The sequence below is a fragment of the Arachis hypogaea genome, chromosome 6, assembly GCF_003086295.3.
Source record: "Arachis hypogaea cultivar Tifrunner chromosome 6, arahy.Tifrunner.gnm2.J5K5, whole genome shotgun sequence".
Lineage (NCBI taxonomy): Eukaryota > Viridiplantae > Streptophyta > Magnoliopsida > Fabales > Fabaceae > Arachis > Arachis hypogaea.
Genome location: NC_092041.1, coordinates 4,172,959 through 4,194,664, shown reverse-complemented (window position 1 = coordinate 4,194,664; position 21,706 = coordinate 4,172,959). Strand labels below are relative to the sequence as shown.

General features: G+C 33.4%; 2 protein-coding genes across 2 annotated transcripts; one reads left to right on the top strand and one right to left on the bottom strand.

Moving 5' to 3' along the window:
- Window positions 1-2,694: 2,694 nt before the first annotated feature.
- Window positions 2,695-5,850, bottom strand: LOC112695459 (proteasome subunit beta type-4). The gene is made up of 6 exons (XM_025747808.3): window positions 5,546-5,850; window positions 5,302-5,378; window positions 4,822-4,951; window positions 4,448-4,607; window positions 4,173-4,358; window positions 2,695-3,079 (listed from the first exon to the last, which is right to left on the bottom strand). Exons 1-6 carry the CDS (start codon window positions 5,578-5,580, stop codon window positions 2,966-2,968), a joined length of 702 nt encoding a protein of 233 aa, XP_025603593.1. The 5' UTR covers window positions 5,581-5,850; the 3' UTR covers window positions 2,695-2,965.
- Window positions 5,851-11,877: 6,027 nt separating this feature from the next.
- LOC112695458 (5'-3' exoribonuclease 4) lies at window positions 11,878-21,068 on the top strand. Its single transcript, XM_025747807.3, has 22 exons — window positions 11,878-12,354; window positions 12,657-12,759; window positions 12,927-13,003; window positions 13,087-13,278; window positions 13,379-13,498; window positions 13,598-13,660; window positions 13,750-13,896; window positions 14,005-14,169; window positions 14,370-14,447; window positions 14,561-14,647; window positions 14,951-15,031; window positions 15,821-15,916; window positions 16,424-16,494; window positions 17,792-17,920; window positions 17,999-18,075; window positions 18,159-18,199; window positions 18,284-18,358; window positions 18,503-18,654; window positions 18,750-18,854; window positions 18,936-19,011; window positions 19,450-19,532; window positions 19,947-21,068. Exons 1-22 carry the CDS (start codon window positions 12,142-12,144, stop codon window positions 20,584-20,586), a joined length of 2,871 nt encoding a protein of 956 aa, XP_025603592.1. The 5' UTR covers window positions 11,878-12,141; the 3' UTR covers window positions 20,587-21,068.
- The last annotated feature ends 638 nt before the right edge of the window (window positions 21,069-21,706 follow it).

Here is a 21,706-nt window from a genome sequence, read left to right as displayed (position 1 = left end):
AATTCATACAAATTCTTCTTCTTCAATGGTGATTCTCATAAATTTAACATGGTGCAGTGAGTGACTATAGTAGCAATCTTTATGAATACACCTCTCTGATTCCATCAATTTTCACGTTCTTGTTTCTCCTTTAATTTTTTTTCTTTTCCCGTTCTTCTCTTCGATCTAATTCTTCTCCCCCTCTATTGAACCTAAAATAGAGTTTGAGGAGATATGGTTTTGATCAGCACAATCACTGTCACTAAGTCACCATTTTTCGATCAACGGGATCAAGAGTGGGAACTCTGAATATACAATTTCTCAAATTCATTAATACCTTCTTCATCTCTTATGCACGGAATCATAGGATACTCTTCAAGCTCCTCCAAATATAGCAAATCAAAATCTTGATCTGAATGTTCTGGCACAATTAGTCGCTCAAATCAATTCCATTCAAACCGCTACACCAAAGTCCCCGACAAATCCCACCACAGATCCCTATTACTTTGGATCACAAGAACTATGGATCTTGGTCAAGATCGATGAAGATGGCTCTGCAATTGAAGAATAAATTTGCCTTCGTTGATGGTTCTCTTCAAAGCCGGTTGAAACGATCCCACTCATCATGCATGGGAGCATTGCAATACACTTGTAGTCTCTTGGCTCCACCTCTCTCTCAGCCCAGACATACGCAACGACGATATTTGGAATGGTGTTGCTCACAGTCACAGCATTTAGGAAGAACTCAAAAAGCGCTTCTATCAAGGAAACGTGTTCTGCATTGCTGAGCTCGAAGAAGACCTCTTCTCATCCAGATAAGGTGATCTTGAACTTACATCCTATTTCACAAAGTTATGAGGAATTTGGGAGGAACTAGAAACCTTTGGACTGATCCCTTCGTGTGTTTGCCGCACCAATTGTCCATGTGCATCCACAACTCGAGGATATAGAGATGACACATTTGTAGTTCGATTTCTTCGTGGCTTAAACGAACAATTTTCAGCTGTCTGATCAAGCATCATGCTAATGCAGCTGTTGCCATCGGTTGACACCACCTTTTCATTACTTATGCAACAAGAAAGACAATTTCTTGGGACTGATTTGGTGGACTCCAAATAGTTGGTGAATGCAGTTCACAACTTTTCTGAAAATAATTCTTTCCGAGGCAGGAACTGTGACAGAGATGGCCGTGGTGGCAAGGGCCAAACTTATGGAGGACGAAGACAAAGCAAACAATGTTCTTTTTGTGGCAAAGAAGGCATCTAGTTGATCAATATAATGCTACAAGAAACATGACTTTTCTCCACACTTCAAAGCCAGAACAACCCCTACCATCAACAATATCACAATTGATGCACATGATGATGAGCATGATGATATTGTTGAGCTCTATCAGAAAGATGGTGGTAGTTCATCAACCTTCTTTATTCAAAATTAAAAACAAGCCATGTTAGCTCTCTTGCAACAAAATGCCTCCCCAACTTCCCATACTGTGAATTAAGTATCGCATGCCATAGAAGTCTAATCTCCTTCTGAAAGTAATTCTATGGTATGCACTTTCAATTTATCGCATTACACTAGTTCCTAGGTCATTGACAGTTCATGTCACTCATCGGATTGCTACATTCCACACATATAAAGCCATAAGCCCAGTAAAAGTCAAATTACCTAATAAATGCATGGTCATTGCTTCAATATCTGACACAATAAAATTTTTTGAACACTTGTGTCGCATAAATATTCTTTACCTACCTTCTTTTACATTAAACCTAATTTCAGCGTCAAAACTTATAGTTTGCATTGACTGTCAATTTCTTTTGTTAACAAATTTAGTTGTGAAATACAGGATTACCCTTCACTAAATAAATATCCAGTTTATATATATATAACAACAATAACAAAGTCTTATCCCATTAGGTGGGATCGACTACATGAATCAAACAACGAGCTCTATCCTATATCATGCTTAAAGAGAGATTGTTTACGTGTAAATTTCGTTTGTCCATTTCATAGATGGTTTTTTTAGGTCTTTCTTTGTCTTTCACCCCCTTGTCTATCTTTCATCTCAGCTACCATCCTGACTGGATGCTTTGTTCGTCTTCTTTTCACATATCCAAACCACCTGATATATATATATAACGACTTAATTAAAAATTTGATAAAATTATACAAATCAAAAGAATAATCAAATTATTTAAAAAAAAAAAACGATCTTCAAAACAAAACCCTCAACCATGATATCTTCATTAAGCGCTAATACACATGATTACACAAGAAGACTATCATAATCCCCACGGGATGCAAACTGAACCTACCCGCCTGCACATCACCTGCAACTGTGCAGGATTGCAGGTTGTGTTCTCTCCTAAGGCGTCTGTCTTCAGCTCCATCCGCCACTACGCTTCTACATGTGTAGTAGCCATAAGAGCTTCTACACCAGAGTCGCCGCCTTTAGATTATTATCTTATTTAGCAATTAGCATTACTCTTTTCAAACTAGCCTTAAAATTATGAAGAGTATCGAGATAGAAACAGGACTTGTGCTTCTTTTTTACTGCTTGGTTCCGTTATGATATTACGATATCGATTCTATAGATGAAGCACCCATAAATTTTCCAGCGACACATACATACACCCCATTGACTATAAATGCGATCAATATTGGAAGACTTTCCTTTTCGTTTTTTCATGAAAAAAAGAAAAATGAAGATAGTACAAATCTAAAATAAAACTGAGATCTTAAAAGAAGGAATGTTCAAGCGTTAAAATCCGCATGTTCGTGGGTTTAGGCTTAAGCATGTAGCATTTGAATGAAGGAATCGGGGATGAATAATGCCAAAAAGAAAACAGAACTGATAAATTATATAGAAACAGGTAAATCCAAATGATCATGAAAATATAAACACAAAATGAAGTATCATTTAAATTCAGAAGGCTGATTCATCCCATCCATTTAAATTGTCTCTTTCCGTTTCACATTGAGCCTACTACCATGAACCTTCAGCTCCTACTGTTGGATTCTTGAAAGCAGAGAATTCCCAATATGTCTTCAATGAGAATGGTGGGAAAACAGTTGCACCTTCTTCAGTAATTTTAGATATCTGAAAATTGAACATTACATATATACTTAAATATGTACACAATTCAATCAAACTTAAAATTTTATCAAGAATAAAAATGCAACAATAGACATCTTTCACTCTTTTGTCACGAAGTGAAGATGGTTATACCAGTGCTATTGTATTGTGTCCTCTCATAACATGTCCTGTGGAGTGTGGACAACGTATTTCCTTGTAGTTGGAACTTAAGAGCCCCACAAGGATTAGTAGATGCGGAGCAAATGGGGGATTGAATTTCCAAACCAAACCATATGAACTCATTGTTCACAAGAACTTAAGTATGTGGCGCTTGAGTTCTTGATGGTCTAATCTATAATTATTCTAGTTTGATTTGAACATTCTTTTGGGCCACATCACTAAGAGTAGATAAAGTTTTGCACTTGCATAAGCATTTTTTAAAATTTTTTTTAAGAACTCAAGGAAAGGGGAGCCACGGAGGCAAACCATGGAATCAAACACTGATGCACACAGGTTACATTACACCTCTTGGGTGTGACCCTTCCCTAACCCTGTGTTAGCAAGGGATGCTTGTGCACCCGGTTGCCATATTTTCCTTTTTGTTTTTTGGGAAAATGGTAAAATGACTATTCAGGCAATACTCAGAAGCAAAGTCAGAACATAAGTAGATGAAAATCTCTACACATTACTTTTTTCATTTTCTTTAAAATTTAAATTATTATTGCCTATCAAAATCCTAATAATTTTAATTAAGGGTGCTTCAACCAGAGACATATACTTCTCAACGTAATGTGACTTGTAAAACTTCTATCTGAAAAATTTTATGTGGCTTCCACAAAATGATGGGATTGTAGATAAAACTAAGTGCTACACAAAAATCAGCATTCAAATAAAACTATTTCCTTTCATCCTTTGAGATTCCCAAAATACAAATTGAAATTAATATTGTCAGATATATAATAACTGGTTCCCAGGACTATGAATATGCTAGCACTACGGACTAGGCAAAGGATAACTGTTAACAGGTATAGATTCAGGACAACATATTGATAGTTCAATTATGTTCTGGTTTTGTTAAACTGAAAAGTCGGGGGTGAAAAAAGCAAGTAGGAAAAACCTGAATCTTGTTGACAGCAGATCTATCACGGTATAACAGCACACGCATGCATTTTTCGAGTAACTGGACACCTTCTTCAAAAGTCAAGTTTTCATGCCACTCATCACGTAGAATTGGCCTAGCAAGATGATTTCCAAGTCCAGTTGCTACATGATTATCTTCAAAATTCACACCAATCATGCTGACCTGGATAAGATTCAGAAGTACAAAAACTGAATGAACTTTACAGGTAATAAAATTGTTGAACTAAGTGTAGAAGACAGAGGAAGGCACACCATGCCAAGGTACTTCTGCCCCTTCTTCACACCACCAAGTATAAGTGAGTTCCACAATGGATTGAATTTGTTGCGTCTATTATACATGATCCGAGTTAAATAGTTGTGCACCTCCTTAGGCCCTAGAGAATTCCCATCATCCCACATGTTGTCATAAAGGCTGCATCCATCAAAACTCAATCAGAGTTACTTGGAAAATTTCAACTTGTAACATTGAAAAATATGCTTCTTTACTCTCTGTCCAAAACATATGAATAACCAAGCATACGTAAAGCTAAATCATTTAACCAAGCAGACCCTTCTATTCTTCACTAATTTGAAATTCCAGTGCATACTCGGTAACAATTTTTGCTTTGGGGGAAAAAAATTCTCACATAAGTTCATCAAGGTAGCGTAGAATCTCCTGAAAGTCACTTATTTCCCCACTGGCACCGAGAAGTGAATGTTTTCCAATAGGCTTCAAACGTTCAATGCTCTTGTACCGCAGAGTAGATCCATATGAGCCTATCATTGACATAAGTCCAAAGTGAGACCAATCAATACTTTGCAGACAATCAGAAGAAAAATACTATATTGAAAAGCAAATATGTCCAGAATTTATTGTCAAAGCAGTTTCTAATTTCCTTAAGATTGTAAGTAGTAAGGGCATTTTGGAATGGAGATAAAGGCCAATTTAATACTATAGTGAAAGTTCAAGGGATCAAGACCAAAATGTAGCACTAGAAAAGGCAAACAAGAAAGTATTCAGAACTAAAAAGAAGGCACAGCTAGTTTCAAATAAAGTATTAAAATAATTATTGCAATTACGAAGCTAAAGTACTTAATTAAGGAAATAACGAGATTTAGCATGAGACCTCCGGTATCAGCAGCCATAAGAATCCCATCTTTGTATTTGAGGGCGACTACGGAGGAACCAGTTACATACGGATACCTGTCCCAGAAAACAAAATTAGGGTTTAAACTTAGATTTGTAAGAAAAACGAGCCATAAATGTCAGTTAGTATATCGAATGTGTGGAAACCCTAAAAATGTGGACGCGGAAATAGTCACAGATACGCAATAGAGAAGGAAAGAGAGAGAGAGAAAGTGAGTGCATACAAGGTTCTCTGGGTTTCAGCTGAAGGATCACCCATCGTCGTGAGAATGAATTTGGATCGTAAATCGCAGAGTGAGAGCCGAACTCAGAAGAAAGAAACGAAGAGCGAACAGGATTTGGAAGCTATGAAGTGTGCAAAGTGAATTATTTCTTAAAATTGCTTGATACAAAACGACGTCGTTCCGGGAAAAAGGAAAATGTCTTAAAAAAACATTTATTTCCTTTTTTTCTCTTTTCAATTTTTTGGTGAAGTGGAAAATTGTGATTTTGGTGAACAATTTTTGGCAGTGGTTTTAATTATGTCCTTAGTATAATTGCTATGAAATTCTGCTTTTATCAAATTGTAGTGCATCGCATTATGTATGTAAAACAAATTACAGGAAATAATTTTTAGTTAATTAATATTAGTCAATTTTAAAATTTAAGTTTATGATTTAAATTTTAAGATTAAATATTTATGAATTAAAATTTAAAATTTAAGATAAATAAAATAATTTAAAAAATTTACTAATATTGACCGAAAAGATTAATTTTTTGAAATTACTATATGTTAACTCTAAATTCTAGTTGTTCTTGGTTTAAAGTTTAAACTAGATATGGCAAAAAAAAAATCTGCATCCATATATACTCATGGAGATTACTCGCGACGACCAAGATGCTAATAGAGACTAGTAAAATCCTTATGAGTAGTAGTACTAACAAATACTAAAAATTTATTAATTTATTTTATCTATTTCAATATTAGTATTGTGATTAAAATTATTTATTTTGATACTAATATTAAAATTTATTGATATTATGAATTGTTATTTTTATTGTGTTAAATTAAGATTATTATTGTAGTAATATTAACTGAATTTATGTTTATCTTTGTACTAGTTGTTTTTAAAATTTGAGATTTAATTATTTTTAAAATGTTAAAGATATATATTTTAAATTTGTTAAATTTTTAACTATTTTATATTTTTTATTTACATAATACCGATTTTATCGTTTTAACCAATAATTTACCAATTTAACCGTTCAACCAATAAATTAGTAAATCAATAATTTAACCGATTTGATTATCAGTTCGGATCTTACAACTATACTAACATTGAAATAAATAAAGTAAATTAATAAATTTTTAGTAAAGTTTATATTTCTATTAATAATGGTACATAATTAAAATTATAATTAATTCAAAAAATAAATAATATAAATTAAAATTAAATTAAATATTTATAAAATTATTTAATTAAAAAATTTACTATATAATTAGTCCTTGTGATGCACATTAATAAGAATCACAGTAGCAGGTAAGTGGTATAGCAGACTTATTAAATCGAACCAGTTGAACTCATTTCTGCCGGTTCTCACTGTTCACACGCGTTTTTTATTGTTAAACGGTTCAAAAAACGAATAGAATCGATTTATAATCCGATATACCAGTTTTTTAATTGAAGTGTTCGGTACACCGAACAGTTCAATTTTTACAACTATAATGCAAAAAAAGTATGGGCAAGTGTGCGCATGCTAAGACGAGAGAAACCCATAGTAAGTATGCTGTATGCACCATGAAGCAGGAAGAAGCCATTGGGGCTAGTAGTGCAAGTGTGCACAGCAATAATAACGAGACAGAGTAACTTCAGAACGTTAAAAAAAACTAACTATATTAATATTTTATAATAAATATTATAAACAATATAGTTATATTAAATTCACAATTATGATCAAATTTTATAATTATAATAATCAAATTATATTTGTATTTATAATTAAAAGATTTATAATTATGAGAAGATGTTGTATTTAAAAAAGAGAAAGATTAAGAGATCGAAATATTGTGTTTTGTTTAATATATATAAGATTGAGTTATGTTTTAGTATCTTATTTAATTTAAGATAAATATAGAGAGAGATGTCTTAATTTGTTTTTAAAGAGAAGTAGAATTGGAATTTAAAAAATTAAATGAATGTAGTTTCGAACAAAATTTAACAAAATTTTAGTATCCATCTTAAAAATTTTAGTCTCTTGTGGTCTTAATTTCTTAAGATATCGAAAAAATTGAAATTATGTCCTGAAATTGAATTTTTCGTACCAATCTCTTACCACTAAACATAATATTGAGTCATGATCTCTCCGTCTTAATTTTCATCTTTGCAAACAAACGCACCCTATGATAGCATTTGGAAGTAGTTATTACGACGTAAATTAAAGGATTGAGACTTAATATTGTATTTGTTAGTCTAAAATTTTAGTCTCATAATACAAAATTTAATTTCTTTCTATACCTCTAAAAAAATGAAGACACATGATATTGAAATTTTTGAAGAAGAAAACGGAGATTGAGATTTGAGATTTAAATTTTAGTAACATTTATTTTTAACATTAACTTCATTCAAATTTTCAAATCTCAAATATAATCTCATTTTTCTTTATTTTGTAGGATACTTAGACAAAATTTTTATATACTTTATACCAAATACAATAAAAAATTTAATTTAGTATCTATTTTTTTTTTTAATTTTCAGTCTCTATCTCTCAATTTTAGTGGTTTTTTTAAACACAATATATTTTCATATTGGTATATATAATTGAAAACTGATTTTTTTAAATGTTTTTTTATCATTTTTTGTGTAAGTGAAAATTGTTAATTTAATTTAACCGTGATATTGTGTGCATGATGGCATGTTGCAGGTCAACTAATAAACTAAAAGGTCTGTTTGATTTATTCAGTATTTTATATTTTAGGATTTTGTAAAAAAATAGTAAAAGAAATAAAATTTTATTTTATGTTTTTGCTCTATTCTTCTATACAAAAAATTTGAAAAAAAAAAATTATTCTCACTCTCATTTGTTAAAACTCAACTCTAAATACAATTTTGACTTTTTATCCCAATCATTATCAATGATTACTTAATTTACTGTTGTCAAATTAGTATTTTCATTTTTCTTTAAAGAGAATTTAATCATCACTCATTGAAATTTGTAAATGTAGAATTGATTAAATTTGTTAATCATTAAATTCATAACTAGCTTAATTTTTTGCTTTTCACTTTAAAATCTTATTATCAAGTGTGTTTAGCATAATTTATTTTTATTTTATTTTTTATTTTTGTTTTTAGTTAATGAATAGAAGAGAGGACTAATCTTTTAGAAAGAATTCGCTACAACGAAAGATTTTGACAACACATATAATAGGCTGGTTATTTAGCCCAACATGAATAAATAATAAAAATCACTTCACATACTATTTAATTCAAAAACTTTCGTTCAATTATTTTATATTAAATTTTAAATTTTAAATCTCTCAATTTTAAATTTCAAATTTTTAAAAAATACAGTTAGTTATTTCACCATCCGAAATTTTAATTTACCAAAACATTTCATTCTAATACTCTTTTATTTTTTAACCGTCAGCCATTCTCCACATTCATCAATAATCATCCCACTTTACCATCGCTACTTAGTTTGCCACATGCTACTCACCCTTAGTAAAAGTAATCATCCACTTAAGAATAAAAATTATTATTCGCATCCCTAATGAATTGAACATCCAACATATTTTAATTATATATAACTAAATTCAATCTAATCAAAATAATCATCTATATAAAAATTAAAATAACCATCTGTATACCTACTAAAATGATCATCCTAAATTAACCATTAAAATAGAAGAAGAAGGAGATAAATAAACAAAAAAAGCAACTATGAACATCCAACAATTTAATTTTTATTAAAAAATTGTATAATTTGACACAGGTAGCGTTTGTTTTCGGGAGCCGGACACGGAAACATGAACAACACTTGTTTAAAAAGTGTTTGGACGCAGAGACATGGACAGTGAACATATTGTCTTCGAGACAATTTTTTATACTTTTGTGTCCACTCTTTCACGAAGGACAATAATGGACACGGAATTTGGAAGGGTGGATACGGACAATTTTATAAATTTTGTTTTCCTTTTTTTCACTATTACCCCTTCTTATTTTTTCTATTGCGTTGTTTAGATATACTTTTTTCTTCCCTGTTATTTCTCTATCTCTTTCTTTTTCAGGTACTCTCTCCTTTCTGTAGAATTTTTTATTGGGGGTAGATAATTCTTTTCTTTTTATCGTGTTACTTCAATACCATTTTAACCTTATATTATATTATTTGATTTGTAATAAAAATAATAACAAAATAATTAATCTTTAAACTTTTGAAAGATAAATATTATCAAAAGTAAAATTGATATTTTAAAATGCTAAAAAATAATTTATAAATTGTAATTGATTTTATATAATTTAAAAAAATCAATTTTTTATAAAGAAAAATCAATTTTTAGATAAAAAAATTAGTTTTTTTTAAAATAAAAAAAATTTTATATGCAAAAACTAATTGTTTTTTCATATAAAAATGGATTTTTTTAAAATTAATTTTTTATTTAAAATTAATTTAGCTTATTAACTTAAACAAAATTTTTTATTAATCAAACTTAAATTTATTTTTTTAATCTTAACTATATGTATTCTTACATATTAATAATAAATTTTAAAATAAAATAATTATATTTATAAATTTTATTTTAATATAAATACTAATATATTTTTTTATTAAATTTTTTTGCCTCTTCAAATATTTTTTTCAAGTTCCGTCTGTATTCCTACGTACTCTCATTTTTTATTAAATTAATTTGTATTGATGTAGAAAATTTGGAATCAAAGAGCTATTTTAGTCATTTCATATAATATTTTAGTCTTGTCCATGTATATCCAAACATAATACTAGACATTACATTAGTATCTTGTCCATCATATCCAAACACAATACACAAAAGATAATTTTTAGTGTCTTCGTCCTATTGTCTCTGTTTCATTGTCATGTTCTGTATCTAAAAACAAATGCAGCCATAAGTCTTATGGTTTGATGTAACCATAAAATTGAAGAAACAAAAAATAAAAAAGAGTTTAAACAGGAAGAGACATGAGTGAAAATCAAAAGTAAACAATTGAGTGTTTGATTTGATATTGCCAAACTGGTTGTAAAAAAACCATAAAAAAATTGCAAAAGCAGACAATTTTTTCCCACTGCTGTCGCCAATAAGAAGGAGCTTGATTAGGTAATCGTAATCTGCACAAGGCCTAGTTGGCGGTGCCACCATCGATGCTTACCACTAAACTTTGAAGGCAGAAAGTGAGAGAAGGGTTATGGTATATCCGAGAGGGAGAGAGATCGGATGGGAAGAGAGGGAAGAGGAGGCGTCGGAAATGGTTATCTACAAGGAATCATCTGGTCCAGTGTCGGGAGAGTGGCGTGAAAATAGCGGCAGAGGGCGAGGCGCGTCGAGCTGACCAACAGTACATAGTGTGAATGAGTTTAAATACTAATCCTAATTTTTTAAAATTTAAAATTTGAAATTAATAATTAATGATCTAATTTTTAATTTTAATTTTATTTTTCTAAAGAGAAAGTATAGGGAGTCAATAGAATATTTGTACAATGTGTACAATGAAGATTTAGGGATGTCCGATTCAATAGTAGAGATCCTTTTTCTATCAACTGAAACTTTTGGATGAGTGTCATCATAATATAGTATCAGAATTTTAGATTCGAAAGGTTAAGAGTTCAATCTTTGATGAGTTTCGTGTAATGTTTAGTTGATTATTTTTTTCTAATATAAATTTAATTTTTTTTAATTTTTAATTTAAAAATAATAAAATTTGTAAAGAATTCTCACGGTTACATCTTAAGAATATATAATAAACTTATTATGAGGAGAAAATTTTAAATATATTTTCTTAATAAATATAAAATAAATAAATTAAAAATTTAAATTTTTATATTTTAATAAAAACTAACTTAATTTGTAAATTTAACCTGTGTCCTTACAATACAAAATAAATAAGTTCTATTTATTGAAAATAAATTCAAGAAGAGAAAGTATAGGGAGCCAATGGCCTAAGCGTATAATATGTACAATGGAGGTTTAGGAAGTATTAGATATATAAGCATTAGTGTTACATTGTTTTATCAGGTTACGCTTTTGGAATGAATGGGTTCATGACATAGTATTAAAGTTCTAAATCCGAAAAGTCAAATTTTTTGGATGAGGACCTGAGATGTTTATTATCCTAGTACTCGGATAGTTATTTTGGATAGTATATGTGATGTTTATTTTATAATTCAATAGTCCATTGTACACTTAAATCATTGGCTCCCTAACACTACGATTGAAGAATCCGATTAATACGTTTAAAAAGTTAACTCTAAAATATCAATTTAAAAATCAGATTTATATATTTAAAAAAATAAAAATAAAAATAATAATTTTGCCTTTAAATTTGTAGGTTTAAAAATATTTAAAACCGAAAATAACAGATCATGCTAAAAAATATCACTGGAAAGCCAACAACAAAATTAAAAAGTGTCAAGGGGGACAAGTAAGGGCACAATTAGGAGAAGGGCAGTTCGGTCCCATCAAATAAGGCGGCCACCACAGTGGCCCGTACATTTCTACACGGCGACACAGATCTCCCCCTATCCCTCATCAGTTACTCACAATTTAGTTTCTCTCTCTTTTTTTCTTTCCCTTTCTCTCTCTTCCTGTGCCGGGCCGAACCGTTCCGGCACTATGGGAGTCCCAGCGTTTTATCGGTGGCTCGCTGACCGGTATCCCCTCTCCATCTCCGACGTCGTTGAGGAAGAGGTCCCGGCCACCTCCGAAGGCGGCGCACCTCCGTTCTTTGTTGATATCTCAAAACCTAATCCCAATGGCATGGAGTTCGACAACATGTACCTCGACATGAACGGCATCATCCATCCTTGTTTTCACCCCGATGGAAAGGTACGCGCTTCTTTTCAACTCTCTTTTCCTTCATTCAATTTGTTATCTCAGCTCTATGTTCATTTTTTCTTCTTTTAGTTAGAGATCTTGCATGTACTATGCTTGATTCGTTGACGAAATTCAATATCTATACTTATCTATAGTGAATGGGAAACCTAGCTCGAGAAACAAAGAGAGTAGATTACTATAAATAGTCATTGGAACTTGAACAATGTCTGCTACTGAAATTTTTTGTTGAAAGAAACATTTATATTCCGCAAACTGCTTCTTATTACTTCTTGTTGATTAATCTTTAATTGCAGCCAGCACCTGCTACCTATAACGATGTGTTCAAATCAATATTTGATTACATCGACCATCTCGTTTCGTTGGTTCGTCCAAGGAAGCTGCTCTATCTTGCAATTGGTACGGTTCTTTATTTGTTTCTTGCAATGTATTAATATCACTGATTTCGTTGTTGTGAGTACTAAACGAAGTCAGTAAAGGCTTTGTAGAAACATCAACTAACTTGGTTTGACCATTATCTCACCACTACCATTTCTTTTCACATGTACTTTTTCTTGCCCCTTCAGATGGAGTTGCACCTAGAGCCAAAATGAATCAGCAACGTTCTCGGCGCTTCCGAGCTGCAAAAGATGCAGCTGAGGCTGTAAGATTATGAATATAATTCTCTTTACAATGATCCCCCACTTTTTCTATGATGATTGCTTGAGTTACAGTCTGATGTTGTAGGAAGCTGAAGAGGAAAGGCTGAGGAAAGAATTTGAGGGTGAGTTGGAACTTTTGCCTTCTAAAGACAAGCCTGAGACTTCCGACTCAAATGTCATCACCCCTGGCACTCCGTTTATGGCGGTGCTGTCGCTGGCTCTTCAGTATTATGTACAAACTAGATTGAACTACAACCCTGGCTGGCGGAATATAAAGGTTCACTTGATTCCTTCTTGTTGTTATTTTCTGAATACTTTGTCTATGCTCTCTATCTATTTATTTATGGAGTTGCATTGGTGATTATTTGAATTTGAAGGTTATACTTTCTGACTCAAATGTCCCTGGCGAAGGAGAACATAAAATAATGGAATATATCCGATCACAACGTAACCTTCCCGGTTTTAACCCAAATACTCGGCATTGTTTGTATGGGTTGGTGAGTATTTTGTCTGATTTAGAGGTTTTGACATTCTCTAATGCTAATAGGTTTGTACTTGCCCAAGTTTTACATGGTTTGTTATAATCATTAAATCAGGATGCTGATTTGATTATGCTTTCGTTGGCTACACATGAGGTTCACTTCTCGATATTGAGGGAGGTTAGTTTATAGTGTTTGACTTTCCTGCTCATTTTTGCTGATTGATTGTCAATGGATTGCCTTGATGATTCATTACCTGGGTGAAACAGGTAATTACTTTCCCCGGACAACAAGAGAAGTGTTATCAGTGTGGTCAAGTTGGCCATCTTGCAGCTGACTGTCGTGGTAAACCAGGTGAAAAACCTGAGGACTGGAATCCTGTTGATGATACCCCCATTCACAAGAAGAAATATCAGGTTAGAGGACTGGAATAGAATGTCATTCTAATTCCTTTTTCCCTTTCGTTCTTAATATTAAACTTAACTGTTGGTCTTTAATTTTAAACTAATTCCTTGCATTCACAGTTTCTTAACATTTGGGTACTGCGGGAATATCTGCAATATGAATTGGACATACCCAATCCTCCTTTCGCGATTGACTTTGAGCGAATAGTGGATGATTTTGTATTCCTATGTTTCTTTGTTGGCAATGATTTTCTTCCACATATGCCAACATTAGAGATTCGGGAGGTAAGCATCTCACAGGCACTGTGTCATATTGAGTTGTAACTTGAACCAGAAGCTGTTTAAACAAGATGTTTCTTGGTGTTTTGCTGATATGCAGTTTTTTTTAGCCTGCTTAGGTGATGGTGTTTTTACCTTTACCTTCATGTTTCCTTTCTATGAAATGGTCATTTTGTTCTCTTCATAATTCTTCTCAACTGGTTCAGGGTGCTTTGAATTTATTGATGCATATTTATAGAAAGGAATTCACTGCGATTGGTGGTTATCTTACTGATGCGGGTGAGGTAAATTTTCCTTTATCAAAGCCATTTAAGTTTGTTTCATCTTTCGTTAGTTGCTTGTTTGTGTATTGGTTTTCCCGCAAGTGCTAGACTTGAAATGCCTTTACACTTCTCAGGTTTTCTTAGACAGAGTGGAACATTTTATCCAATCTCTTGCTGTTCACGAAGATCAAATATTTCAGAAACGAGTTCGAATTCAGCAGGTATTGCGAGTTTTGTGATTTGACATACTGCCACTTTTGGATGGGTGATGTTAGCATTCTTATACTTAATACCCCTCAGTTTTGTGCCACCATAACTGTTAGCTGTTAAAGGTTGTCAAGTTTAATTGGTTTATAGGATAGCGACTTCATTCCATCTGTTTTATGTTCTCTGTAGTCTGGTCCAGTGTATTAAATTTGCGGCAGATCATCACAATTTTCCTCATTACAGACAATTAGTTCATATTTTCTTGATAGAATGTTTAAAAGTTTCCTTATCTTTAATTCTTGTAATTGTATTTTTAGGCTTCAGAAATAAATGAAGAGATGAGAGCTAGGGCAAGAGGAGAAATGCCTGAAGAGCCACGTGCCTCTGTTGTGGATAAGGTTCAATAAGCTTTATTGCCAGAATCTAGTAAATTTAGTATTATTTGCCGACTCCCTGAAGGCCTGAGCTGGTTTTTGGGAAGACCACCTGTTTGGAACCCCAAAGTAATTCCAGTAGCTTTCCAAACATGAACACTGATTGTATCACATTAACATGCCCGGCAGTTATAGTGTAATAACACTGTTTACCTGTGGTCTGTAGAAGGAAGTTTGGTTCCAGAGCTTGAATTTGCTCGTAGTTTGTTGGGTTGCCTTTATGAGGAACCAGTTGGGTGCTATTGGTTTCTACTTGAACTTCCTGTTCGTGTGTTATCTTTGTTATCTAAAATGAAATGCTTGGGCAGCACAAGAAACTTCCTGAACTTGTGACTGCCAACATAAAACAGAGCTTGTGACATTTGATGTTAATCATTCTCTAAACTGTTTGGTTGTTCTGATAAAAAAAAGGTTTGCTACTTTTGTGTATTTTCGTAAATCATCTTGATTGCCTGTCTGACAGAATTTGTCTTGTGAGTGGCTCTTTTGAAACACAGGATGACAACCTTTCTATTTTCCTGGCTAGAGAGTTTACACCTTTTCATTTTACATTAGGTGTTCATTGTTGGCTGAAAGTGAAATAAGAATCCCCTTTTTACAGGGTTTACTTATCTTTTTCTGGGTCCCTTTTTTTAAGAGAGTGACCATTAAACAGGAAGCTTGGCTAATGTTTGACTACAGGAAATACAATGACCAAGTACCTAGAAATGCTGAAAATTCCTGTATAAACTAAGAGTTTGTTTATCTTGTCAGGTTAAGTTAGGGGAACCTGGATACAAGGAAAGGTATTATGCTGAAAAATTTGGTGTATCAGATCCTGAGGAGATTGAGAAAACCAGGAAAGATACGGTAGGTTCTTTCAACTTCCGCCCTTTAAACTGTCATCCTTGTGAAATTTTTGCAGTCTCTAGCCGTGTGCGTGTTAACCATTAGATCAGTCAAACTTCTTATATGCACATTTATGATTTAAGTGGATGTGGTTTCAAAAATTACAAAAATTGACCGCTCTTCATTTTTTCCACTGCTCTTCAACTCAAAATATTTGGTTCAGTATATCTTGTTCCACACAAGCATATAAGATTTCTTTATTCTTTAAAATTGATGTGACACATGCTTTTAGTGTGTGTCGAACACATGATCTCAGGTTTGTTTACCTGCATTCACAAGAACGGAGGGAGTATGCTTGTGGAGTTTCACAAACTGCTGTGCAATTAAGAAAACAAGGACTTGCCATTTTTCTAAATTTTATATTATGTTTTCTTTCTCTATTAATAGTTAATTTTTTGGATTTTATATATCTTACTGAAAAGCTTGTATTGCAGTAGAAGGAAGCTAATTTCTTAGTTGTCCTTGTAGGTCTTGAAATACGTGGAAGGCCTTTGTTGGGTTTGTCGATATTACTATCAAGGTGTCTGTTCTTGGCAATGGTTAGTCATGTTTTATTAGTTAGTGTATGATTATTTTCTGGTTGAATGTATGATAGATCTTAGGTCTATCATGTTGAAAACTAAAAGTTATCTATTAGGTGATTAGTTGTGTTGGATTAGCAAATTTTTTTTCTTCCGGTTAGTCATTTTTAGTATAATAGAGAATGGGGATGTTAGGCAAGTGTTTTTCTATCTCAATGAGTGCTAATTATGAAATCAGATGTCGTTGTATTCCCTCTGACCTTTGTTATTATGGTTGCCTCTTTCCATTTAATTCCTGAAATTTGAGCATGATGGTTATCGGTGATGGTGGTTTAAAAATTGTGACACTAGAATGGGTTGTAAGTTCAGTCTGAGAAGGGAAAACCCCAATATAGAGGTGAAGATTGGAGAAAACATCCTAGAAAAAGTTAAAAGTTTTAAGTATCTTGGGTGCATCATACAGGATAATGGAGAGATTGAACATGATGTAAATCATAGAATCAAAGCAGGTTGGTCAAAATGGCGGAGTGCATCTGGTTTTATATGCGACAAAAAAGTGCCTTTAAAACTTAAAGGTAAATTCTATCGCACCGCTATAAGACCGGCTATGCTGTATGGTACGGAGTGTTGGGCGGCTAAAGGGGAGCACGAACATAAGCTGAGTGTGGCAGAGATGAAGATGTTGAGATGGATGAGTGGATATACGCGATTGGATAAAATAAGGAATGAAGATATAAGGGAGAGAGTTGGAGGAGCACCTATTGTGGAAAAGATAGTTGAATCGCGTCTCAGGTGGTTTGGACATGTGAGAAGAAGACCGATAAAACATCCAGTCAGGAGGGTGGATGAGATGGAAGATGGACAAAGGGCGAAAGGCAGAGGAAGACCTAAGAAGACCATCCATGAGGTGGTCAAACGAGATCTACATGTAAACGGTCTCTCTGTAGACATGATACATGACAGAGCACAATGGCGTCGTTTGATTCATGTAGCCGACCCCACATAGTGGGACAATGCTTTGTTGTTGTTGTAGAATGGGTTGACTTCCTTCTGTCAAAATTTTCTTAAAAACTAAGCGTAGCTTGATCATTGTGTTCTTTCATTAGCAAGTTTTTTCCCATAGCATCACTTCTTCATTTTACAAGGAATGTCATATAGGTCAACAACTATGATGGCTAGGTCAGTGGGATATAGACTGATATTTTGCTTTAAGATTATTGTGAATTGCTTGGAAAGGGCTCTTCATCTTTCTTGATATCTTGTTGAATTATCAGGTATGACTGTTCTTAAGTTTTTCACATTGATTGTTTTTCAGGTACTACCCATACCATTATGCTCCTTTTGCTTCAGATCTTAAAGATCTAAATGATCTGGAAATAACTTTTTTCATGGGGGAACCATTTAAACCTTTTGATCAGCTCATGGGGACCCTACCAGCTTCAAGGTTTTATTGCTCGCTCCTGTCCTCATATCTATCATGTCATGCTTCCTGTGCTGAGGATTGAAAATTTTGTTGTTGCAGCTCAAGTGCTTTGCCTGAAAAGTATAGGGATTTGATGAGTGATCCAACATCACCTATTTTTGAATTTTATCCTGCTGGTGAGATCACTTCGCCATTAGTGATGTCTTCTTATATGTCTTAGGATGCTTTTTCCTGCCATCACTTAAATTTCTTTTGACAGATTTTGAGATTGATATGAATGGCAAAAAATTTGCTTGGCAGGTAATATATTTTTATCAATGGTTCTGATTTAGGAAAAAAAAAAGTTAAGGTTGATTTTTTTCACTAACCTTGACGTGTATTCAGGGTGTTGCCAAGTTGCCATTCATTGATGAGAAGAAATTGCTTGATGCCACAAGGAAGCTTGAAGGGACATTAACGGTCTGAACTTTTTTCCCTTAAAAAGAAAAACCACTAACATGAGGACATTTTGGCCCTTTTTACTAGAGGATTGTTGCATATGCACTTGAATCCAGCTTATTGTTAGTTGTGTCCGTTAATGTTATTTAGGATTCTTACGTGCAGGGGGAGGAACAACTCCGTAATAGCAAGATGCTTGATTTGCTTTATGTCAGCTTTTCCCATGATTTGGCTCCACATATCATACTGTACTACCAATATAATAGTAATCTACCTTTTCTTGAAAGACCTGCTTGGCCAATTGACCCAAATGCTAGGTTGGTGAATATTAATGTTCATAGTTCACAAATCATTTGTAGCATTTTAATAGCTTCATATCATCATATGCTTGGCTTTTTTTCTCTATTTGCAGTGGTGGAATGAATGGGTTTCTCTGGTTATCCGACAGAAATGTGTTCAGATCCAGTGTATTATCCCCCATTGAAGGATTGCAGGATATTGATCATAACCAAGTTTTGTAAGCTTTTGGCCTTTTTTACCCCTGGTAGATATTTTTGGATATTCATGCAAACTAATGCTGATTGTTTTTAAATTTCAGGAATATTACATATCTTAATCCTCGTAAACATAGTCATATCCCAGAACCTCCAGCTGGTGTAGTAATGCCCAAAAAGGTTTGTATTACTTATCTATCTGAACGACTTATTGATTTCATCCATTGGATGGATCTTCATCACTTGATTTTCTATTTTGAACCCCTCAGCCGCATGACTCAGATAATTGGTGTGTGTTAAATCATCTATGCTGTACCTTTTATTTATTTGAGTTTTTCTCTCTCCAAGAATAATCCATTTCTCTACTGTTTTATTTTGGGTCAATTGTATGAAGACTAGATGCATTGGTCGAGATTCTTTTGCTGACAAAATCCACTTTTCACATTTCTGTATATAAGTTTCAAAACAATAAGAATCTCAAAAGGATATATATTCTCACAGAGGGTGTGTGCGTGTTTTTTTCAATATTTTCAATTATAGAAAGAATTGAGTTTTAAAATCCCCATCTGGTAATCTGAAACAATGACATGCGTATTTTGACATTGGTTTTGTTTGCAGATATTAAAAGCCATTGATATTAAACCTTTTCCTGTGCTGTGGCACGAAGATAATGGTGGTCGACGACAGTTTGGTAGAGAAAGGTCAGAATCTATTTGTATGTCAAGGTTCAAAGACTTAGATGGGTGTGCAGTACATTTTTCGTATTCCTGCTCTTATGGATGCAACATTACTATTTGATTAAATTAATAAGTTTAACTTGCATTTGGGGTATTACTCATTTCTGTTATGCAAAAAGGGTTGATTAACTTAATAAGTTTAACTTTGCATGTGGTAGTGGTACTCGCATTTTCTCCTTGCTGTTGTACAAACATGGCAGAAGACATCATCAGTATTTATTAGTTGTAGTATGTTAATTAGGTTGAGAAGTTCTCAATGGTTTTCAATTTGAATATGTGAAGCCCTTGAGTCATGACATGTGGTCTTTGGAGTGTGCACGGAATTAATAGTTTTGAAACGTTCATGCCTTAATTTGCTGCTTGTGAAACATCTTACAGGCCACACGTACCTGGAGCAATAGCTGGCCCTCAACTAGGAGAAGCAGCACATCGTCTTGTCAAGAACTCCCTTAATATAAAATCAAACAATACGTCTCATGGATTTTCAGAGCAACTTCCAGGGTATAATACAATGAACAGGCTCAGACCAGCTGGGCCCTCTGGTTCTGGAAAATATTATGGTGAGGATACAAGTGGTTATTATGGACACTATCCTAATCAGCATGGCATGATAAATAGGCCGAGATATCCAATCTCTTCTAATGGGGGACCAAGTGACAGACAGAACTTTAGGATGCAGCATCATGAACATCAGTTCCACAATGTGAGAACAGGGTTTTCTGCTTTGACAATGGAGGATGGCATGAGACCTCGGTTATCCGCTCCAAAGACGCCTGCGATGATGTTTTTGAGGCCTCCAAACACGGGATCAGCAAACAATATGCAACAACAATTTGTGCAGAACATAGGTCCTCCGATACCACCTCCAAAGTGGATTACCAAAGGACCAGATACAAATGGAGTATATGCCAGACATCAAGAAGTTGGGTTTGGGGGATCTTATGACAAACAGATGAAGAAGGTTTACCAAATCAGAACACGTCAAACCCAGGATATGCCAGAGTATGGGAGCAGATAGTCGTCATTGGATTTTATTTGCCTTGTATCTGAAGTGCCCTTCCTCGGTTGGAGCTCATCCAAGTTCAACGATCAAGTTCGAGGGGAGGGGGTAAGGGCATTTATTTGTTACCCTGGTTCAATCGCCATATGTTGATGAAAGCTTTGATTACACTTATCTGAATGAAGGTGCTGATGTGTGTCTGGCTTCATTACACAGAAGCTCATCCTTAATAGTTGTTATCCAGGCCATGCCAATCGGCAAGGTGCTTGGGCTGTAAGACGTCTTCAGGATTATATGAACTCGAGAATCAGTATTTTAAGCACAATTTGAAGGACGGAGTCAGGAACTGCTGATTGATGTCCATGGCATCAGCTGGGGTAGATTTGTTGTGTATGTAAAATCCTGCTGGGCTCAGCAGTACTTTTAACCTGTACGCACCTGGTGTAAAATAGTTAAATCATTTTTATTTATTAATTCTACATCGTATAGAGTGAGAAAAAGGCCAATAGTGCAATTTAAATTAGTTACTTCTATGGTGATATCCTTAAATAGAATATGTAAAAAAATGAACCCCTTTTGTTGTGGGGGGGCGTCCATAATGAATAGGATGGATATCTCGTATTAAAAATAACTATTTTGTTCTTTAAAATTTGTACGATCTTAACCAAACTTTGCCTTACATAATAAAGTTGTCAGAGTAAATTTGGATTTGTTAAAACTTTGTTCCGAGATTGTTTTCGAATTTGTTTAGCATTGAATTTGAATCGAGATAAAAAAAGTTTTTGGATATAAAGATACTGTGAATTATTAGATAATTTGACATGTTTGAATAAATATTTGACATGTTTGAATAAATATGTAACTAAATTATTCAATGGTCTGCAACATTATCTTCATTGAATTAGCTATCTTTAAAAGATATTGAAATGTCTTCCTTGAATTAGCTATCTTTAAATTTAGTTAAATGGCTTTTTTCGCTTTGTTCATATTCTTAGTGTGAGCATGTATTTTATAGTGTGTTTGGATTTACGTCGAATAAATTAGAATTTGAATAAAAGTGATTTGTAGAATTGATTTTGGGTAGGAATGAGTTTGTGCCAACATGATTTATGTTTGACAATTTTTACTAAAATTAATT

Excerpts from the sequence above, each read along its gene's own strand:
- LOC112695458 (XM_025747807.3), top strand. The coding sequence starts at position 12,142 with ATGGGAGTCCCAGCGTTTTATCGGTGGCTCGCTGACCGGTATCCCCTC. Across the intron at positions 12,355-12,656 it reads GTTTTCACCCCGATGGAAAG|CCAGCACCTGCTACCTATAA; the intron begins GTACGCGCTTCT and ends CTTTAATTGCAG. Across the intron at positions 15,917-16,423 it reads AGAAAACCAGGAAAGATACG|GTCTTGAAATACGTGGAAGG; the intron begins GTAGGTTCTTTC and ends TTGTCCTTGTAG.
- LOC112695459 (XM_025747808.3), bottom strand. The coding sequence starts at position 5,580 with ATGGGTGATCCTTCAGCTGAAACCCAGAGAACCTT. Across the intron at positions 5,379-5,545 it reads GCTGAAACCCAGAGAACCTT|GTATCCGTATGTAACTGGTT; the intron begins GTATGCACTCAC and ends TTTCTGGGACAG. Across the intron at positions 4,359-4,447 it reads GGCAGAAGTACCTTGGCATG|GTCAGCATGATTGGTGTGAA; the intron begins GTGTGCCTTCCT and ends AATCTTATCCAG.